Source organism: Aedes albopictus, chromosome 2 (genome assembly GCF_035046485.1).
Source record: "Aedes albopictus strain Foshan chromosome 2, AalbF5, whole genome shotgun sequence".
NCBI lineage: Eukaryota > Metazoa > Arthropoda > Insecta > Diptera > Culicidae > Aedes > Aedes albopictus.
This window is the reverse complement of record NC_085137.1, coordinates 15,895,237-15,916,463: the sequence shown is the minus strand read 5'-3', so window position 1 is coordinate 15,916,463 and position 21,227 is coordinate 15,895,237. Positions and strand designations below refer to the sequence as shown.

At 37.5% G+C, this 21,227-nt stretch overlaps 1 protein-coding gene across 13 annotated transcripts in view; it reads left to right on the top strand.

Annotated features, from left to right (window-relative positions):
* The window catches only part of LOC115262131 (CUGBP Elav-like family member 2), a 1,100,715-nt gene that overhangs the window by 1,010,720 nt on the left and 68,768 nt on the right, over positions 1 to 21,227 (top strand). For all 13 annotated transcript variants that reach the window (XM_062849221.1, XM_062849222.1, XM_062849220.1 and 10 more), the window contains one exon: positions 14,551 to 14,729. In XM_062849221.1, coding sequence (XP_062705205.1) covers positions 14,551 to 14,729 — 179 coding nt within the window. The remainder of the gene's footprint in view (positions 1 to 14,550; positions 14,730 to 21,227) is intronic.

The following is a 21,227-nucleotide window of genomic DNA, read 5'->3' as shown; positions in this document are numbered from 1 at the left end:
ATATAATTGTAGGGAAATATTAATTCCGGCAGATGGGAAGATTGAAAATGGATGATACAGTGGGGACCCGATTTTGTCAGCCCCCGATTTTGTCTACCCCCGATTTTGTCTACCCCCGATTTTGTCAGCTTTTTGACCCGATTTTGTCAGCCTTTTTTGAAGTAAAAAAATAAATTTGTATTTCATTTAAAATTTCAATGTTATAATCATTATTAATGCAGTTGATGTCTTTAGGCGTCATATAAAAATTACGAAATGTACAAAACTCGTGTAATTTTTGAAAACGGCCAAACTTGTTTTGCAAATCAACACATTGAGGCAATTTTAGCACCCAACCCTCGCCAATGTTTTAAACCAATATTGTTTTAAATTGCTAAAAGATTTCAGCTCTCTTTTCTTGGCGTAACGTTCCAACTGGGACACAGCCTGCTCCTCAGCTTTGTATTTTATGAGAACTTTTACAATTTTTAGCTGAGATCCCCCAATGTTTATTTTGCAATCCCCCAGCCAATGTTTATTTTGCAAATAAATGTCGATTGTGAAATGGATTCTGAGCTAACCGGGAATAAAACTCCTCACCCTCAGCATGGTTTTGGTGATTGCACGTGCGCTTACCACATCGGCTATATGGGCTTAAAGAATATTCTTCTGAATTTCTTCAGGAACAGAACAAACAATAAACGCTGCCTGTTGTTGGGATTACAAGTCAATCCATTTACTTCTTTCCGGCATCTCTGGGATTCCTCTAGGTTTTCTTGTTTGGATTGATCCAGATAGACTAACATTTGGCGCAACAACCATTTCGAATTTTTGCTTCTCCCTTCCTTCTGAGCACATGGCCCATTTTTATGTAATCTCTGACCAGTAACAGATATAGAAGACTCCCCTCTATCTGATAACGGGATAAGTTTGCATAAATAAATTGAAATACACCTAGACGGAGGGGAAGAAGTTGAGACATGCGATGGTTGTTCCGCCCTTTTTTACATGTTGGTCTAGATTTATTATGAGGTTTGTATTGTAGATTCCCTTCAAAAATTGCTGTCAGAATTGTATTCATTAGAAATTCTTAAGGAATTCGAGATGGGATTCCCCAAAAAATTCTTGCTGCGATTCCTTCAAGAACTTTTGCGTGGTTTCTTGTAACAATTTTTGCTGGTATTTCTCCAAGAATTCTGCCGGAAGTTTTTAAAGGAATTCTTCCGAGATTTTTTTTAACGATTCATTAAGGTGTGTCTCTTTAAGATTTTTTCAGACATTCCTCCTGTGATTTCCCCAGAAGATTTTCTTGAGACTTGTTCTGGATCTCCTGCTAGGATTCCTCCAAAAGTTTTGCTGATATTCTTACAGCATTTATTTTTTCAAAAATTTTCTACATGAACTCCTCCTACAGCTATGTATCTAGGGTTTCTACAAGAATTCCTCCTACATTTGCTACGTGGATTTATCCAGGGATTTTCGTAGCGATTCTTTCAAGACATCCTGCTGGAATTTCTCCATTCATATCTGTTTGGATAGTCCAGGAACTTCTGCTGGAGTTCCTCCAAGAAATTTTCTGGAAATGTCCATAAGAACCTTTTCAGATATTTCCCTAAGAATTGTTTATGCATTCTTTCTATGATACCCCCAGGTTGACGAACTCCTGTTGAGATTCCTTCAGAAATTCTTCACAAGTGATGTATTGTATTCAGAGTATTCTATAGATACTTCTGAAATAATACCTATATGAATTACTGCGTGCATTAGTCCATGAATAAATCTCCGGAAGGCACAAATTTTCCAAATGGAAGAGAACGTGCCCCTGGAGCCAACCTAGTGATGAATAAATCTAGCGAATTTCCTAGGTATGTTTTCAAGAATTCCTCTTAGGGATCCTTCTAAGAATTTGGTAAAATGTTCCTCTATTAATGCTTTCAGTTATTACTCTTACAAGAATTCCTCTAGAGTTTTCACTGTGATTCCTCTATTAGATTTCCCAATTGGGAAATTGGCCCTCTATGAATTTCCCGGAGGTCTCGCTTGAGATTTTTCCTGGGTTACCTCTTGGTATTTCTTTACGAAAATCCCCTGGAATTGCTTCTGAAATTCCTTTTGAAAATTATGTTGGAAATTCTTCTGCAATTAATTTCTGAGATGGTTTCTCCTTAAACTGCTCCTGATATTTTCCCAGTACTTTTTTGCAGGAATTCCTCCATGGATTTCTCAAGGAGATTTCTTCAAAGATTGCAATGATTTTTCAGAAAATGCTAACGAAATATCTCTGGAGATTTCTACGGAGTTTGCAGTAAGGATTCTTTCAGAAATTACTTAAGGGATTTATCCGGAGCTCCTGTAAAGGTTTTTGCAGAAACTACTGACGGGATCCCTTCCGGAATGGCTTGAGGGTTACGTTCCGTATATCCTCGGGTAGTTTCTCTAAAAATTTCCCCGAACATTGCTTCAAAGATTTCAAAAAGCCTAATCTTTGAAAATTTAAGTGGAAAGGCAGCGGAAACGTAACCATTTCGGACAGTTTGAATGTCCATACTTGTCAATCAGATGTTGGTTCATTTTCATTCGTTGACAGCTAAAGTTAGATGTTATGATTTCAACTGCGCTAACCAGTGGCAACTGTGTTCTATAGACCACAATTGCTATAAGCTAGGAGAAAGCTGTGTTCCAGTAGGGATGTTATGACAAGAAGGAAAAGAAACTGAAGATTTAATAGTTTTGCTGTAAAAAAGCACTGAATATTAACTGTGCCAAATACCATTTTTTTCTGTGGTTTTAACACCCTTTCGTTTTTTTACCACAAAAGGTTTGTTCAAATATTACGTAACGCAAAATTTGGCAATTTTAGACCCTATCCGCTATCCCTCCACCGCGTAACTATTTTTGAAAGATAAATTTTAAAATTTTGTATGAAGCGTAACACAGTGCTGGACCCCCCTCCCCCCCTCATTGGCGTTACGTAATACTTGAACGAATCCAAAGCAGACCCTCCACACCTATCTCCGTCTCTGACGTGCTCAGAACAACTTTTCATGAATAAAAAAATGTTTTTAAAAAATGTCCCGATTTTGTCAGGTACCCGATTTTGTCAGCCCAAAATGCTACCAGGGGCTGACAAAATCGGGTCCTTACTGTATTAGGTAAAATGGAACAATGATGGAAATTGTCATGGAAAAATATGTCATGACATTTTTCAGTTTCATCCAGTCTTCCCAAACGAACACCGAACTCGCCAAGTAGTGCTGTATTCAAACTCCGCCTGTACTCCGACTCGGTGTTTAAACCGCAACACACAAATCTGTACCCAAACGTGTACTTCTGTTCAAAGTTCGTTTTAAACACAAGTACGAACATATGTACAGTACACGTGTACCGTGCGAAACGAAGTGGCTTGATCATGCAAAAAAGAACTTTCTCGAACGACGATTAACAGTTCGGCACCACTCGTTTACCAATCGGATAGCCGCTTCGGGTTTTATTTTCGGTTTGCGTTCGGTACGATTTTCGTTTCGTACTGCGGTACGTACACAAGTTTTGTACTTGAGTATACTTTGGTACGGAGTACGCTAGCAAACACGGGTACTCCGATGTTTGACGTTTGCTGTTCAACACAAGTGCGAGAAAGTGTACAGATGTTGAACATGAGTTAAGTTCGTGGGAAGACTGGTTTCATCATTTTCAGCGCAAATTTTCACACATGATAGAGTATTCACTACCTGAAAAAACTGAAATTTTCCAAGAATTTCATTACGCCTAAAAAAATCTGGAATTCTTAGAGAATTTTGAGTCAATCAGGGTAACTTTAGTGAAATTTGCATTTTCACTTAAAAATATGCTTACACATGAGTTATATGTTTGATTTTATTTATATTTTGTAGTTCTTTGCCCCTTCACCTTAAGATGAGTTTCTGGCAAAACTTTGGAGATGATATTCTTCAATTCTCTTTTTTTCGCATTGAGATGAAAGTCCACAACGTTCACTTTCTAAACAAAGCGTTCTGCCTCGTATCTTCTCGGAAACAAATATTAGGACCCGGCATACGAATCGGTCTGCAACTCAGTGTTCACTGTGTTTCATATTTCCAGGTCATTTAGATGGATCTGGAGGTCGAGAAAATTTTATGATGTTTAGGTAGAGCTTTTGAGTTTTCAACCCTCTAAAACCCAACACCACCTTTAGACGGGGTATAGTTTATCATTTTTTTGTATTTTGCCTTTCCAGGGTAACCAAACTATTATATTTTTGCCTGATATTAAAGACTGCTCTGTATATCTCAAAGTGGGTTTTCATGCTTTTTAAAGCGTATTTACATTTTTTTTAATAATTAAAAAATGATGTTTAGGCCACCTCAAAGGGTATGCAACTCTAAACTCTTAATAGTAATCGAAAATACTAGGAAATACTAGGAATACTAAGGAAATATGTTGAGCACAGCAGGCCGGTTGCTTTGATGCTGTGCGAGAAAAGCGTTACTCTTGTCGATAAAATGTCACTTGTTTGCATAGAAACTCGTGTTGCAGTTCCAGATTACATTTTGGAGTATGCCATTTACGTTTTCTGGTGGAAGTTTTTGGAGTAGTATTGAGAGGAGTACACTATCGTCTGTGAAGTGTTTAATTCTACTTTATTCATTTTCATATTACAAACCGGTATTTTTAAATACTTGGCTACACTTTTAAAGCTCGTTTAATTGAGGAAGTAGAATCGTCCCTCGAACAGTCCGAATACTTCCTCCATTATGGTCTTAGTCCTGTCGGCAGTCAAGGGTAAACCAATGCGCCCTCCCGGCCTCTTCACTGCTTGAAAGTCGTACGCGGTTACGCGTAACGTCAGTGCGCAGACTTCGTAGTGGAAGGGAAGCTCCAACGTCGTGCGCGCTGGCATCATTTGCAACAAGCGCACACGACATTAGAGCAGGGGATGGGGGACTCTAGCTGCGCGCATAGGTAAACCGCAAGCAGGTGGCAATTATATAAGACATATTTGTCCAATCCCTGGTTCAATCCAATTCATTCAACTATCCGTCAAGATCGAGGCTTTTCTGTCGTCCTTTTACCTGAAACGTAAGGCGCAAATTAAGGAAACTGTAATCAATCATATCGCAAAACTGCAACTTACGCGCAATTTCCAATCCTAGTTTGAAATTAAGGCAAACCAATAACGTTCTATCAAGTATTTTGTTTTCTACCCGCAAAAGAAACTGAACTGAAACAAACAACAAAATAACTTCGCTTGACCCGCTTGACAACCGTCGTTGGCAACGTTGCTTTGATTGCGAAATACTGAAAATACTACAAATACTAATGCTATACTATTAGTAAAGTTTAGGGAAAGTTTAGAGTTGCAGGCCCCTTGGGCCACCTTCTAGATGTAATTTTTTTGTATTGAATCGCAAACATTACCATATTTTTTTTACAATTTTCCTATTATAGTAAAAAAGTTTAGGGGAGTTGAGTACACTCTAAAATTATTTTCCTTGAAGTAGAACGGAAAATAAAAGTTTCCAAGAAAAAGTAAAAATAAAAATAGGATTTGTAAAATTGTGAATTTTTGGCAGTTTTGTTCCTTCTGTCATGAGGGTTTTTTTTAAAGCTATTAAGCTATTAAATTCAGAGTTGGCCTCGGATCCTTCCCAACCAAGGTGAATCAGACCAAGTTTTATGAAATTTGGCCGACAAAAACCTCTCATGACGAAGAGAACTAACCTGCCGACAACACTCGTCTTCGTTTTCGTCTTAAAAAATCTGTATCCCAAATAGGATTCCAGAAAATATATAACAGTGTAGGAATGTTCAAAAATAAAAATTAGAAAAAATCAAAAACCAAAAATCACAAAATCTCGAATTGAAAAGAATCACCACAGATAACAGACGTTTATGTTTGCATAAGAAATGTGTGTAAACCCATTTTCAACAGTCATATCAATAAGGAAACCTAACTGGCAATTATTTAGAGATGGCGCAACGATCGCTTTCACAACGCTTGAGTACAAAGAACATTTGCAAATAATCCCTGTTAGATAGCAATTACTTCAGCAATTCGTTGTATATATGGAAGAAGTGAGCAACGTATTTATTTTTTACAGTCTTTACACATGTTTTGGGTTAAATTTTGTATAAACATCTGTTATCTTGGAATCACCTTCCAAAACATGTTTAAATTTATTTAAACATATAAAAAAATGATATTTAGAGAAAAATAAAAAAAATGAGTATTAGAGGATTAAAAGAATTCTTCTAGATAATAGTCTAGGAGAAATCCATAGAGGATTATCTGACTTTATTTCTAATGGATGTTTCGAAGAAGTTCATGAAAATGTTTTCTGGAAAAGCTGAAGAAATCTCCACAAACCCACAGGGATTATGTCTGAAAAAGTTTTTATAATAGTTGGCATTCAAACTTAACCCTCGAGCGATCGCGCTGTTGTATTTTGTACAACACGTTGAAAAAATCTCGCTTTCTGTACTCAGCATTAGTGTGGTGCTGACGCAGGTAGTCAACCACGCGAGTTACGGAAGGTTAATTTTTTTTTATTTCAACAAAATATTTTTAAGAGATTTTTTTTAATAAAAAATGGCGAAATTACTGACAATATTTTATAATCGTTCGTTCAAGTTCCTGGAGTTTCTGTATAATATCTTGAAAAATCGGCAGTAGTTCAAAACAATGCTTCAAGGGATTGTTTAGCAAAATTCGAGATAGATTTACTAAATACAGTGTCGGACGATAAACACCGGTCCTATTTCATACAAAATGATCAAGTTTGACGATATGGTACTTGGTGGTTATTTGTGGTTAATTCAATAAAAATGTCCCAAAGTTTAATTTGCATCCTTAATTTTAGTACTTGTTTATCAATCATCAAGTACCAGATACAAATATATATCCTTTGATAATGGCACTCGACTGTAAGTTTTTCTCAGAATCTTTAGTAATTTCATGAGAATTTCTTAACAGAGACAGCGTTAAGGGAAGTTTAGATGATTTCCCATTGAATGCTTTTGACTGACTTTGGTAATATTTAAAGTATTAAATATCCCTGATAGATCTAATGAGAACATTTTTGGAATACTTTTTGTTAACAATTTGCTGCGAAATCTGCGTAGATTCTTTTATGGTTTAATACGACAAACTTTGTAGGGCTTTCAGGAAGTAATGTTGGAAAGTATTTTGTTGAAAATGAACTAGATATTTTTGATAACCACCGAAAACTAAAAGATAAAATTTAGAATACTTCGAGCAAATCATTGAAAAAAACTCTTGAAGTTTACAATTTTAATGTCATAATTTTTATGACCGCGATTTTTTACCAGAAGCATGTTAATCTTGGGCTTGGTGGAGTTTCTGGATACATCCTTGAAATATAAAAAGAAATACTTGAGAAAAACTTCAAACAAAAAAATGATGTAGGACGTCAAAAAACCAAATTTTGTAGGAAGTTTATTCAAGTAGGGTATTAGTTTCCTTATTAAGCATGTGGCTCCCATTTTTATCCTACGAAAAACAAAGGATTGAAGCGCTGTTTGTTTTGTTTATTTTTGTATTTTTTGTTAGAAGTGAGCACCCATGAAAATAAAAAGAACGGAATCAATCGGTGCCGTAATCGCTTGTTTTCGAATAGTATTGCCTATCTCACACCTGATCTGAGAAATTGAGCCCTATTTGAATCTGCAGGGTCAGTGTTGCCAGCAATAATATAACTTTTGTGTCGCAACGTGACACATTGTACTGCACTTGAGGTGCACTATAACGTTGTCGAACATTGGAATTGTCTATCTCCCACCATATCAGAAATATTGAGCTGTATTTGAATCTGCATGACCAGTGTTGCCAGCTACTGCAAGAATTCCTTGTTATTAATCAAGTTAAATTTTCTATCTTGTAATGACGGCAAAGACGCCACTTGACTTATACATTATCTGAAATGGACATTTAAACTCGATATCTTATCGCAAAACCTTGTTGATCGATGTTTGACATTAGGCAATGTTGCCAGTTGCAGAGATAGCTTTGAAGAACCAAATTTTACAAAGACAAGTACTCAAGATAAATCTAGAAGACTTGCTGATAATGTGTTGCGTTCATCCAAATTGTAGTGAATTACATAGGGAAGTAGAACCATCTCGGCAGGGATCCTATTTTGGGCACTTTTCTGCTATTACTCAGCCAATTCTGAATCAATTGACACAATTTTTGGAACGCGATTAGATACGTATAGTATCTAGTCGTATACAAAATTTCAAGTCAATTGGTTTGGAATTGACGGAGTTATAGCGAAGAGTGCCCAAAATACCAGCTGCTGCCCAAGTGGTTCGCTACCCTATTCAGATTTTTATTTACAGCTCGGCAGTGTCGTCAGCTGGAAATTTTAAAAAGTTTTGAAGCTTTGACCTATTATGATTATGATGATTAACCTGGGCTTGTTAGGGGAATATCTGTAAGTAAAAAGAAAATCGCGTTAAGTACTGTTTCTTTGAATTCCACTAAGAATTTGCATCCTTTGACAGATACGTATTTCGACCTCAACTGTAAGGTCGTCTTCAGTGTCTTGTGCGAGTCAAGTCAAGTACAAGACACTGAAGACGACCTTACAGTTGAGGTCGAAATACGTATCTGTCAAAGGATGCAAATTCTTAGTGGAATTCAAAGGAACAGTACTTAACGCGATTTTCTTTTTACTTACTATTATGATTGTTTTAGTAGTAAGAATTTAGTTGTATCTTGTCATGTAAATTCTTGAAATTACGCAAAATTTTGAATAATCAAACACTATGGCCAAATCGGGAGCCACTATGACTATAACTGGTACACTCAGCTTAGTGTGTCTCCGATTGTCTTGATACTAGGTGGGTTTGTAGTTCATCGATTATTTTTTTTCATTTTTTCAGAAGATGCGAGTTTTTGAAAATAAAGTCATTTTTCCAACCTAGACAACTTTATAAACTTGATTATATTTTTCAATCCTTCCCTTTTGAAAACTACGAATACAAAAATCACAAGGTATCACTCAAAATTGCAATACAACGAATAGGTTTATGACGGTTCATAATATAAGACAATTTTAGAGTAGCTACAAAGCTAGTCGCGTTCGGTAATTTTTACCGAAATTTCAAATGATGAGCATTTGGTAATGCATTTTAACCGAAATTCTGTAAATAAATTCCAAATTTCGGTAAAATGTTCATCTGTTTATCTGTCAAATTCTTAACAAATTCGGTTAAAGTTGTTAAATTTTTCGTTTTTTTCGGTAAAATACTTGAAAAAATACATTTTCGTAGAAATATTACCGAAGTCGGTGTTGCTCGTTTGCTGAGGTTCAGCAAATGTTTTGCCGAAATTGAGCTAACAAACATCACTTTTCACCGCGATTCAGAATGAATATTTGCTGAGCCACGGCGGTACTGGCGTTTGCCGAGCCCATCTTAGTGTTTAGTGTTACAGGTAGGGTATCGCGCCACTTGGGCGGTGGCTTCTATATTCGCCTGTTTTCCACTATAACTCAGTCAATTTTGAACCAATTGACCTGAAATGTTGCACACGAGTAGATACTATACCTATCTCACCACATTCCAAAAGTTGTGTCAATTGGTTCAAATTTGACTGAGTTATAGTGGAAAACAGACGAATATAGAAGCCACCGCCCAAGTGGCGCGATTCCCTACTCTTCGATATAACGATCAAAAAAAAAATTCTCTTAACGTTGTATCAAAGTGTACGTTATATCGAAGCAGAGAAAAATATAATATTTTTTGCTAGTGTTGTTGTATTCGACGTGAAATTAACCCCAATTAATTATTTTGGTGAAATTCAAAACCAAACATGAGTTTTCACGAAAAAGACATTTCGTTTTTTGTGCTTCGATATAACGTACACTAATTTTTTCCCCAAATTGCGTTAATTCTGGGTAACAAGGCTAATGCTGCAATAATACATTGATTTGAGTGATTTCGTAATTTATCTGAGGGTTATTCCTGGAAAAAAAATCAAAAATTCTAATGCTGTACGTTTTATCTAACCAAAATGTTCGTTATATCGAATTCGCTATATCGAGGGTAGGTACGTTATATCAAAGATCACCTGTATATGGCTTTCAAAAAATCATCTCAAAAACTAAAAAAAAACATACATTTCTTTCTTACTTTAATCCCGAGACCATGATAACATGAAGAAAAAACTAATATAAAAGAAATTATGTATTTTCGGCAGTTGTGGTATCTGTTAAACCCTAAAATGATAAAAAATCTCTCCCAACCAGGTTGAATTATATGACCAAGTTTCAGACAATTTGACCCTTATGACGAAGAAAACAAACCTGCTGATAGTACCCTTCCAACGTATTTTTCCTGAAAACTAAAATTTAATAAAGTAAGGGAAATAGAAAAACAGACGTTAAAATCTATACATGTATAAACATTATTTCTGTCTGTCTGTCTGTCTGTCAAAAAACACAGTAGGCAGCACGACGTTTACCGGGACAGCTAGTATACAGATAAAAAAAATGATCAAACATGTAATTTTTGGAATAAGACAAAAAGGAAAAAAGGAAGCAGGTAAATGGAATGACTGAAAGATAGAAAGATAGCAGGATAGTGGTTGGAGGATATTATGTAAGGAAGAGACTGAGGTAGTCAGAAACAAAATATGGTAAGATAGGCAAATTGAGAAGAAAATAAAGAAATTTGAAACATGAAGAACATAGCGAAAAATGAGAGGGGAGGACAGAGAAAAGATAGATAGGACGATTGAAGCATATAAATTGACGAAGGTATTGAGATAGTAGGTAGGATGAAAGAAATATAGGAATCAAATTGTAAGAAATAATAATAAAGAAATAAAAATAAGAAAAGAAGACAATAAGATGTTAGAAGTGGAAAGTGCAATGATTAAAAAATGTGAAAAGAGTACCACTTGTTTTGGCAGGATTCGAACCTGCGACTCCGTATCGCTAGTCCGGCGCTTTAACCAACTAAACCATCTAAGCATGATTGAAAGATAGAATAATTAAATGACAGAGAAAGGTAAGAAAAACGATAAAGAAGTGGGAAAGTAAGATGTAAGACAAGTGATACAAAATTTTAAAAAACGCAAAAAAATGGTTGGAACACCAAAAAAAATTATATAATGGACAGAAAAGTAGGATAACAAAAATACGAAAAGGATTAGAAAACCAAAAGATAATATGTTATTTGATTATAATTCAAAAAGAAGGCATAAAAGATGTTATACAGACAACAGAAAACAGAAATGAATTATGTAAACCGTGGTGCTTATAAACCCCTAAGTACTGCCCCTGGATCAACCCAAAGGAAAGCGGTAAAAGTCCTAACCTTCTCGTGAAAATTGCATCCATCTACCTACATGTGAGTGCAAGTTAAGTTTCATTTTCTGTGGTCGTTGCAGCCGCCAGTCAGCAACAGCAGGCAACAGCAGCTCCTCTTGCAAGATTTCATTTCCCTCGCTGCTGCTTTGGTGGCTTCGGCTCGACAACGACGACGATGAGGTTTGAAGCACCATTCAAGTTCTTCCTTTTTATCTCATTCCTCCGTCGTAGTTGAGACTATTTTGAAAAGAGGTCGCGCTATTTGTGGAGTAATTTGACTGTGTAGAGAACCGGATGCATTCTGTTCGGTTGGTTGTTTAATCTTATGCTGATGGATACTATTCATGGCAACGCGAAGAACAATAAACAGTAAATGTTGTCACATTTACTTCTTTTGGTCGGGACCTTAAATAGCAACTAAGAAATGGGCTTTATTCAACTAATAACACTCAAATCACCGTGACAGCTATATATGTCCCATTAACCATCCATTCCCATTACTAAGTTGTTGCTAATACGAGGTCAGACAATTGCCGGCTGTCTGAAGACTGCTTCAGTTTGTATAAGAGCCAAAGAAAAATGTTGGTGCTATGGTAACAGACACCAATAATGAATGTTCTAGCAGATTCTAGGGAAATCCATGAATAAGCTTTTGGAAAAACCTCTGAATGAGCTCCTGGAGGAACTCCTGAAGGTTCTTCGAGCAAAATTCCTGAAACAACTCATAGAGGAAACCCATGAAAGAACTCTTGGAAGAAACCCTGACGGAATTCTTGAAAAAACTTACAGAGAAATTCTTGATAGAACTCTTGGAAGAACATCTGAAGAAATCCCTGAATTAACTTATGAAGAAACATACAGGAAAAAAGAGCTTCTGGAAGAATCCCTGAAAGAATATCTGGAAGAATTACCGAAGAAAGTCCGGCAAGAATCACTAAATGAACTCCTGGAGGACTTGGTTCAAGAACTCTCGGGGGAATCCCTAAAAAATATCTTGAAAAATCACAGAAAAAAACTATCGAGGATTCCGTTGATAAATTTCTGAATTCCTCGTGGAATCATTGAAAAATCTTTGGTGGAATTTATTCATACTGGAGGAAAAGTAACAATAAGTGGCCAATATGGAATATTTTTTTCAATTTCAACAATTAAATAATAACATAGAACAAGCTCACTAACGTATTTGTATCGCTAGGTGAAAATGAATTATTTTACTGATCGTTATCATCTACTGCATCTGATATCTGATATCTTAAGCAACGCATTGGAAAAGTCATATTCATGCATACCCCATGAAACCAAATGGTTCAAAGTTTCCCCACAACCCATTACTTTTTACTGTGATCTCACAAAATTGCACTCCTCCTTCAATGGCAGAAATACTCGACTTTCTCTGGTGCACTAATCTCATATCCTTCCACCTTTCTCCATCCCACTCAAGTCCTCCCACCGATAATAAATCCGAATCGGGAAGGTAACAGAAAGGTAGCGTATTACATTTAGGTTATGGAAGCTCTGTGCTGATGCATCCGGCAGATCAGAGGAAAGAAAAAGGACCAGAATCGTTGGAGGGGGTCGGGTGGCTACAAGTGTTTACAAGGATTCCTGGTCGGTCGATGTATGACTGTGGCAGCCGCTCGCTCGTTGTGCCTGGCACTTGCATGTATCGTCGTCGTCGTCCTCTCGGATTACCAGGATAGCTTCGCTTCGTTATCACTCGTCTTCTCTGCTGCCGTACCGCACCACACCGCATCGTAGCCCGAGAGCTCAAATTTATTTCATGTCCCCACTCCTGCCTCCTTGCTACTACCATTTAGGGGGATCGGGGAAGCGACGGCGCAGGGAGACGAAAAATGTGATCTCTCAAGGGCTTTAGAAGCTTTTCACTGTAAAAGTCGGTCCTCGAGCTCTGAAAGAGCCGAGTTGTGTGTGCGGGCATGTGTGTGCAGGACGGGTTTCCTGATTTCAGAAGCAAACAGCTCCTGGGTTTCGATTCTTAATAAGAATGTAGTAACCATAGTGGGTGGTGGATGACTGGGCCGGGCTGGGTGGAAGAAGAAGCAGTTTTCTACAATGGTAATCCTGGGGCTTCCACTTTCGGATCCAGTAGTGTGTGGAGTGTATGTTGTTAATGAAAATCGGAATATGCTGGCTGGAACGAAAATGGGAACATTTGCTCCTGCTGAGGTCGGGTCGTCTCGTTTGTTGTTTGTTGGGACACTGCACAACAATTCGTTCTGTGCGGTAGGTTGTATGTAGTTGGTTGGATGACATGGAGTGGCATACAAGACTTCCACAATTTTGATATGGAAAATGCTGCCAATTTTGAAGCTCATCTAGTTGTACACTCCAGAGCAAAAGTTTAGAGCCATAACAGAAACGAGTAAAGGTTTTTCTAATTACGAGAGTCATCAAGACCCTACTCGCAGCTACAACTACTCATTCCATTTCTGCTTCACAAGAAATATAATAACACGACGTTTTTGCATTCAACGATTCTCTGGAAAAACCCTAGCCTAAATAGTTTCGCCGGAAAACCATAGTCTGACATACCTTTTCTTTATATCAGTACAACACCACGTTATCTGTGCGAAGTAAAGATTCTCCATTTCTTTATCATAGCAATGCAAAATTTAAATCAGTAACAGAAGTAATAATGTCGAAACAGGAGTTTCCGGTGAAACTAATTAGGGTGGATGGAATTGTTATAAGAGTGGTTAAACAATTTGTTAAACTTGTAAACCTTAAATGTAATAATTACATTTGCAGGCAATAACCCGTACATTATCTTAAACAATTCTGTGTTAAATTTACTTTAAGAAAAATATATGCTTAGAATGTTTATGCAAAGCAATGAATACGGCTTTATCGCCAATAATAACACAGGAACGTAAAATGTTAGCGACAGTCCTAAACTTTTACTCAACAATGTAAGGTAATGTCATAACAATGCATCGGTATGCTTTCCCTGTAGTGAAGACAAGCTTAAGTGAACATATCGAGAGGTATTTTCGGATTTGAACTTTTGCCGACAGAAAATCGGCTTTGGAACAAAAATATGCCATTCCCCCCTGAATGCAGATTCCCAAAAGAGAGAGAGAGCAACCTTGAAAAGAGCAATCAGCTTTTTGCCAATTAGGAAAATGTATGCTTTTTCCTTTTTCATAATCCGATCAAAATTCCGATAATTTCTTCCCCTACTAATTGTTTGTTTTCTCTCAATTTTTTCTCCCTCTAGAACGGAAGCTGTTCGTGGGTATGCTGAGTAAAAAGTACAACGAGAACGATGTGAGGCATCTGTTCTCCGGCCATGGCGCGATCGAGGAGTGTACGGTGCTACGGGATCCGTCCGGACAGAGCAAAGGCTGTGCGTTCGTCACGTTCGCCACCAAACAGGCGGCGATCGGAGCGATTAAGGTAAGAAGCTTTCTCTGTTGTTGTTGTTAACAACTACTACTATACTACAGGTCGTTGGAGGATTTACGGTCCCAACTAGTCGGATGTCAAACAAATTACACAAATCGGAAATCATCGACATAGGGGGGAAAAGAAGGAAAGTTTAGCGAAACAATAAGGATCAAACATTCTTACAATTGGATTGACTTCTCTTGACGGCCATCCTCTAGTTAAATACCCCATCGAATTTGCGATTCAAATCAGACCAAATTGGATCGGATTCAACGGGCCTACTGAACAAGGCACCCCACAATGGGTCAGGAAGTGAAACTTTTACGTAAAATAAATATGAGCCTTGCCAGGAGTTCCCGTGGTATTTTCTCCATATTTTCTTTTTGCAATTCCAGATGGTAATGCTTATCGCAGAAACATAGTCCCAAAAAAAGGACTATATGAAGTGTACACAATAGTAAAGAACGAGCTCACCAATATTTTTAGAAACGGCTAAATATTCGGCAGTTTTATATGAAAATTTATGTAGAGATTCTGAAATTCATTTTCAGACTTTTGGGAAGTATCACGAGGTTTTTACAATTCTTTGAAGAATGGCATAAGGATTTCCGTAGAAAATGTTGAATATGTTCCCAGATGGATGGTTGCAGGTTTAACGACAATTATTACTCTTGAATTTTTCTTCGTGTTTCAATGAATGATGCAGTTTTTGAAACGTGTTGATGTCAGAGTTTGATGTAGTACGTTCCTTGGTTTCGTTGTCCGCCTTTTGGTATTATTGTTCGCCCCTGTCTGTCGTCACCCCCCTTCCGTTTGTCCTCTTCTTGTCGTTTTCTACCGATAAAGTCCTTTCTTTTTGGTTCCGTTACAGATATGGACAATTTGTCCCATCAATGTTTTAGTATAAGTTAGCAAAAAATTTAGTTTTAAACCCATAAATCCGTCCTTCCCAATTTTTTTCCAATCCTTGACCTCGAAACAGCCGCGAGTACTTCGGCTTCCCAAACTAACATAGTATTAAGGCAGTAATAAATTGTAAAATGTAAAATCGATGTAAAACAAAAGATTTCGGCTCAGTTATGCCTATGTGGCGCCCGAGCCTTCAAAATAAACGAATAAGTAAAAAAAAAACGGAACTCCTAAAAAAAAACTATTTTGAATTACTGCAAGTGTTACTGGGTAATTCCTGTTGGAATCATTTGAAATTATTAACCCTTCTACGATGTTAAACTAGACGAACCACGATTTGGTCTGGGGTCTGAGTCATATTGACCCCAACATCCTTTCAACACGAATCCTTAAAGACATATGGTGTTTGAATCCCTTGGAGAATTCCTGAAGATATCTCCGGATGACTTCTGGAGCAGATTTCAAGAAATCGCTGGAAGGTATTCTCAAATAATATTAGAGATGAAGAAATAACTAGCAAATTTGTAAAAGGAATCCACAGATTAGGTATTTCCTTAGGGAAGACATTTATGATTTTTAAGGGAATATCTGAAGAAAGCCCTGGAAATGTCTTTAAATTCTTAAAGAATCCCTGGGAATGTCTGAAGAAACGCTTGAGCAATTTCGGAATTTCTCTAAGGCAATTTCTAAATGAATTTCTGGAGAAATTGAAAATAAACTTCGGAGAAAATTTCTAATGAATTCCAGGAGGATTACCCTAAGAAATTCCGGCAAAAAATTCCGAAGGAAACTTTGGAAAAGTTACTGAAGGAATTTTTTGAAAAAAAAAATCATTTAGAAATTTATGGGGAGACCATGAAAGGTTTCCTTGAAGAACTCCCGGAAACATCTCTGTAAGAGCCTATAGAGAAGTTTCTGAAAGCAAATCTGGGGAACTCTATGAAGAACTTCGTGAAAAAATTTCTAAAACGAATTTCATGGAGCAAATTAAGAAGGAATACATGGATGGAAGGATTTATGAAGGTGTTCTTGGATAAATTTCGGGCAGAAACTCGAACGAATTTCAGAAGAAATTCTAAAGGAATCCCCGGAAGTATTTTTAAAGGTTTTTTCAAAGATTCATTATCTGGAAGATATTACATTTAAGATTACTTGGAAGATATGCTGAAGCAATCACAAGAGGAATTGGTAAAGAAATCCATGGATGCTCTTCCAAACGAATCCTTTGAAGAACTTTCGGTTTCAGCTATGTAAACACACATGAAATCGTATCGAATCTTTGTACAATTTAGGTAGCTTCACAGTAGCTCTTTGCAGCATTTGTGAGATGAAAGTTGTGGAATACTTCAATTTATAGATAGGTCACTCGAAATGTTGTAGTGTGCTTGCACAATGTGTTATTTGATGTAACAAATGCATAAATTAGTAAAAAAAAAATCCTGGTTGGATTCGAACTAGTGACTTCGCACCGCTAGACTGGTGCTTTACCCAACTATGTCACAAAAGTTGTTGATTCAGGGAATCAGTTTATTTTAAAATAGCTGTCTGAGCACAGTTTTTCTGTTTTTTTCTACGCGATTCCAGCAGTTGACCCACAGTGCTGGTCCCTCAATACTTTTTCCTCGATTTTCCGAGCATACATTCGGATCATTTACCTCTTCAGCACCTACCTACTCACAGTCAGACATAAGCCGTAAATAAAAACTAGTTTTATTACCAACCAAACCAACCCAACACCCTTAACTAGTGGTTGGTATTGGTCAGTTCTCAGACTTCCCAGTTCCATTCACCCGACTGGCTCATCTACACACTAATCCGTCTGTTCATCATGATGGAAACGGAAGAGATTAGTGTTGTTAATTGAAACAGCTAGTCCGCCCCTCGTGGCTTCCACTTGATTGATCATTTACCACCGCACCATTCTTCCGCACTTCCGCCACATTTACTTCATAATTTCATCTAATAAAATTCCCATTTAGACTAGAGAGAGAGTCGGGAAAAGTGCAACATAGCTCGCCGCGAAAAAGCCAAATGAAAGCTAAAGCTGTCGACTTGATTTATGGTCGGGAGTTGGGAGGAGCTCGTCCACCAGTCTAGGACTAGGAAGTACCATCACCCACCCCAATGAATCAAGTGTATTTACGTGCGTTGTTGCTCGCGAACCCCTTACACGTGTGCACATCAGCACATGGTTTGTTTTATTGGGGAGGAAAAATAATATTTATTTATCGCTTTTTTCCCCGCGGTCCTCTTCGTCCCTCGACTAAAGGGATCCTCCGCCGCTCGCGTAGTTGGTTGGATAATTTTGTCTCTCATACTCTGCGCTTGGGTGTGCTGTAAATTGGTGTTTGTTGAAGCATTATGGCTGCTGTTGCTGTTATTATTGTAGCAGTGGTTGCCCATTTTAGTTTTCAACGCTTTTCGAGTGATAATGATGATTTAGTTGGAGAACATGGCATCGAGATGCCAAATTCCGGGTAGAGGCAAAGAACAAACCAAGGACATAAAAATAACAAATTTTACCATTCATGAATAACAATAAATAACTGTGAAATAACAAAATATGCAATCATAACAAAATAAGTTCTTCTGAGCATATGCTAAATAAAATAACATCCCGAAGGCATGTTTCGCAATCATAACTTATTTTGTTATTGATGAGTTATTTTGTATTTATTTTATTTTAAATAGAATATAGAGCAAATCTTGTTATTGGTTTGGCGCTTATTCCCAAAGAACAAAAAATAATAACTAACTTTGTTCCAGAAAAAAGAAAATAACATCTAATTTTGTTATAATAAGATCAAACCAAGGACAAAATATTTCTGAACTTACACTTCATTTTTTTCCTTTCATAAGAACAAAATTTACAATTATGATTATCTCTTTTGATATAACTTATTTTGTACTTACTTTGTTCTCAATAACTCGATAATAACTTATTCAGTTATTTTCCATTTTGTAATAGTTTGTCGTTTTTATAAGGATAACTTTAGTTGTTGTTGTTGTTGTTTGTTTATTACCAGGGATTTTAACCTTTTAGGGGTCATTCATCCCGTGGATAACTTTAGTTATTATTGAGTTATTTTCCGGAACAAAGTCAGTTATTATTTTTGTTCTTTTAGCTCTTATTCCCAACAAACCAATAACAAACTTTGCCATCCAGCTCTTCATTTTTAATTGCAAAATTTGATCTTCGTTAGTTATTACAAATTTAAGTCGCACAACTCATTTTTTTTTCAATAGTTGGAAAACATTTTTCAAAAGTATAACTAATTTTTATTTTTTCAATAGCTTTTTTTCGTTTTTATTATTTTGCTCCTTTTTTATTTTTATCTACCCCCTTCGAACCCGATAAGACCTCTCGGGCGTAAAAGAAAAATCATATTTGCATCAGCCTAAGACGAAAATAATATACATAATGCAGCAATTACCCGCTTTTTAAAGCCTATTACTTTATTTGAGTAAATTGCATTAAATTAATTTGAAACGCTCCTCGAAAACACCCTTAGGACAAATCCGAACGCAACAAATCTCTTTCCGCCTAGCCCAGGGGGCTCGGATTACCAATATCCTTAATTGAAGCACCCCGATTATCATTTAATTACGCACAGGGGCGTGAATTTCTGCCCCTCGCAGTCATAAAAATATGCGCAAACATAAAAATTAAAACTGATATCATCCCGCAACAACAACAACACCAGCAACGACCATCCCAGTCGGGCTGTTACAAAAACACCGTCGGAGTCAACCTCGGTACTGGTACAGCAACACTAGCAGTAGGATCAGCCGTTTTCAATTTACTCTTAATTTGTGCCCCGTCTTCCGCCGCCAAAACGACAAAAGCGAGCCACCAGCAGCCGCGCACGCCGCGAGTGACGATAGGCAGCACTCTTTTTCAATTAGTGAAATCAATTTCGCAAAATGGTGCGCAATGACGACGCCGCGCCGGGTGACAGTGAAGCGGGCGACGAGGAGGGGTCGTCTCGTCGTCGTCGGCAGTTTTCCCACTTTCCACGCTTTCCAACATCCGCGTCCCTGGAATGGTTGCAATATAGTGAATGAATAGAAATATTTTTATATTCATCCGAGGCAGCAATAAAATTTATGAACTCAACAACAATAACACAATGGGCGTCTAAATTGTCGTCACGCTTCGACTGCGGTGCGGTGCCGAAACGCCGAATAACGGGATGTGTTGTACTCGATGTGATAGACTAGACAGGATGGAGGGATATGTATGTTCCCCGTGTATGCCACTATATGACAATGTTTGTTTGTTGATCGGGGTTTGAAAGGACGAGGACTATGTTTGCCTAACACATATCAACAAATTCCATTAAATTAATATCGAAATAAATAATGAATGGGCGACGCCTAAATTGTATCCAAATAGACAGCGTAGTTGGAACGTCGAAAGAAGGGAGACTGTTGTTTGACTAAACTAGACCAGTTTATTGGTGGACAACGTCGTTCATTTTGGTGGAAATTGCTTTGACTACTTTATAATAATTCTGAAAGCCAATGCAAACTGACAGTAAGCGAAAGTTTAGACAACAAGTAACATAAAACGAGCTCACCACAGAGTAGCTCGTCCAATATCCATAGGTTTTACAATATCATCAGAAGGTTACTCAAATAGCCCTTAAGTATTCCGAAGTTGTTAATGGTTAAACATTAAGCCTGTTTGCACACCAGTCGCGTTCGGTAATTTTTTACCGAAATCTCAACTGCTGATCGTTCGGTAACGGGTTTTTAGCGAAATTCTGTAAACTATTACCAAATTTCGGTTAAATCTTATCGTTTATCTGTCAAATTTTACCGAAGTTCGGTAAAAAATGCGAGCTTTACTGATTTTTTCCTGTAAAACAACTTAACGGTGAGATCTTGGTAAAACATTACCGAAGTCGGTGATTTTTTTTGGCTTTTCGGGCCCGTATGCAGTTGATCACCAATATTAACTTCTTTTACCGATCAGCCTAGATAGCTGTGTAGTGTCGGTAGCGGTTGGTTCAACTGCCTAAGAATAGCACTATACGGAACGCCTGTTCCAGTGGTAGGAGTCCACTAATCAGGTGACCCCTAATACAAGGTGTTATGCGGCTTTACGCTTACCGTGCCTAGGAATGAATGATTAGGGGGCTCTTATAAAAACCTAATCGCAAACGGAGCCTGTGGAGTACCAGGGCATCCCCCACAGTATTATGCCCTTACTGCGCTAACCGGAGCACGGGTGCCAGTGGACCTTGTGTTTCTCCGAGACAATCAGCTGCCCTCTTCAATCTCATACTTGAGGCTGAATAAGGGCGGTATTATGAAGATGTTATTAATTAGTTTAAATTTTCACCTATATGGGGTCGCATTATGCGTTTTACACAGTGTATCTGAGCATCCTCGCCTTTGGCGCACTCAAATCGATACCGATCTGGCCAGGGCTGAAAATCGTCGCCGTACGACCAAAAAAGTCGACGACTAAAACGAAAACTAGATCGTCATCGTTGCTCGTTCCACATCGGATGACTCATTCAAGCCAGCGAATCGTCGTGAAGGGCTTGCGTCGTGACGAAAACAAAATCTTCATTCGTTTTGTTTCGCTCT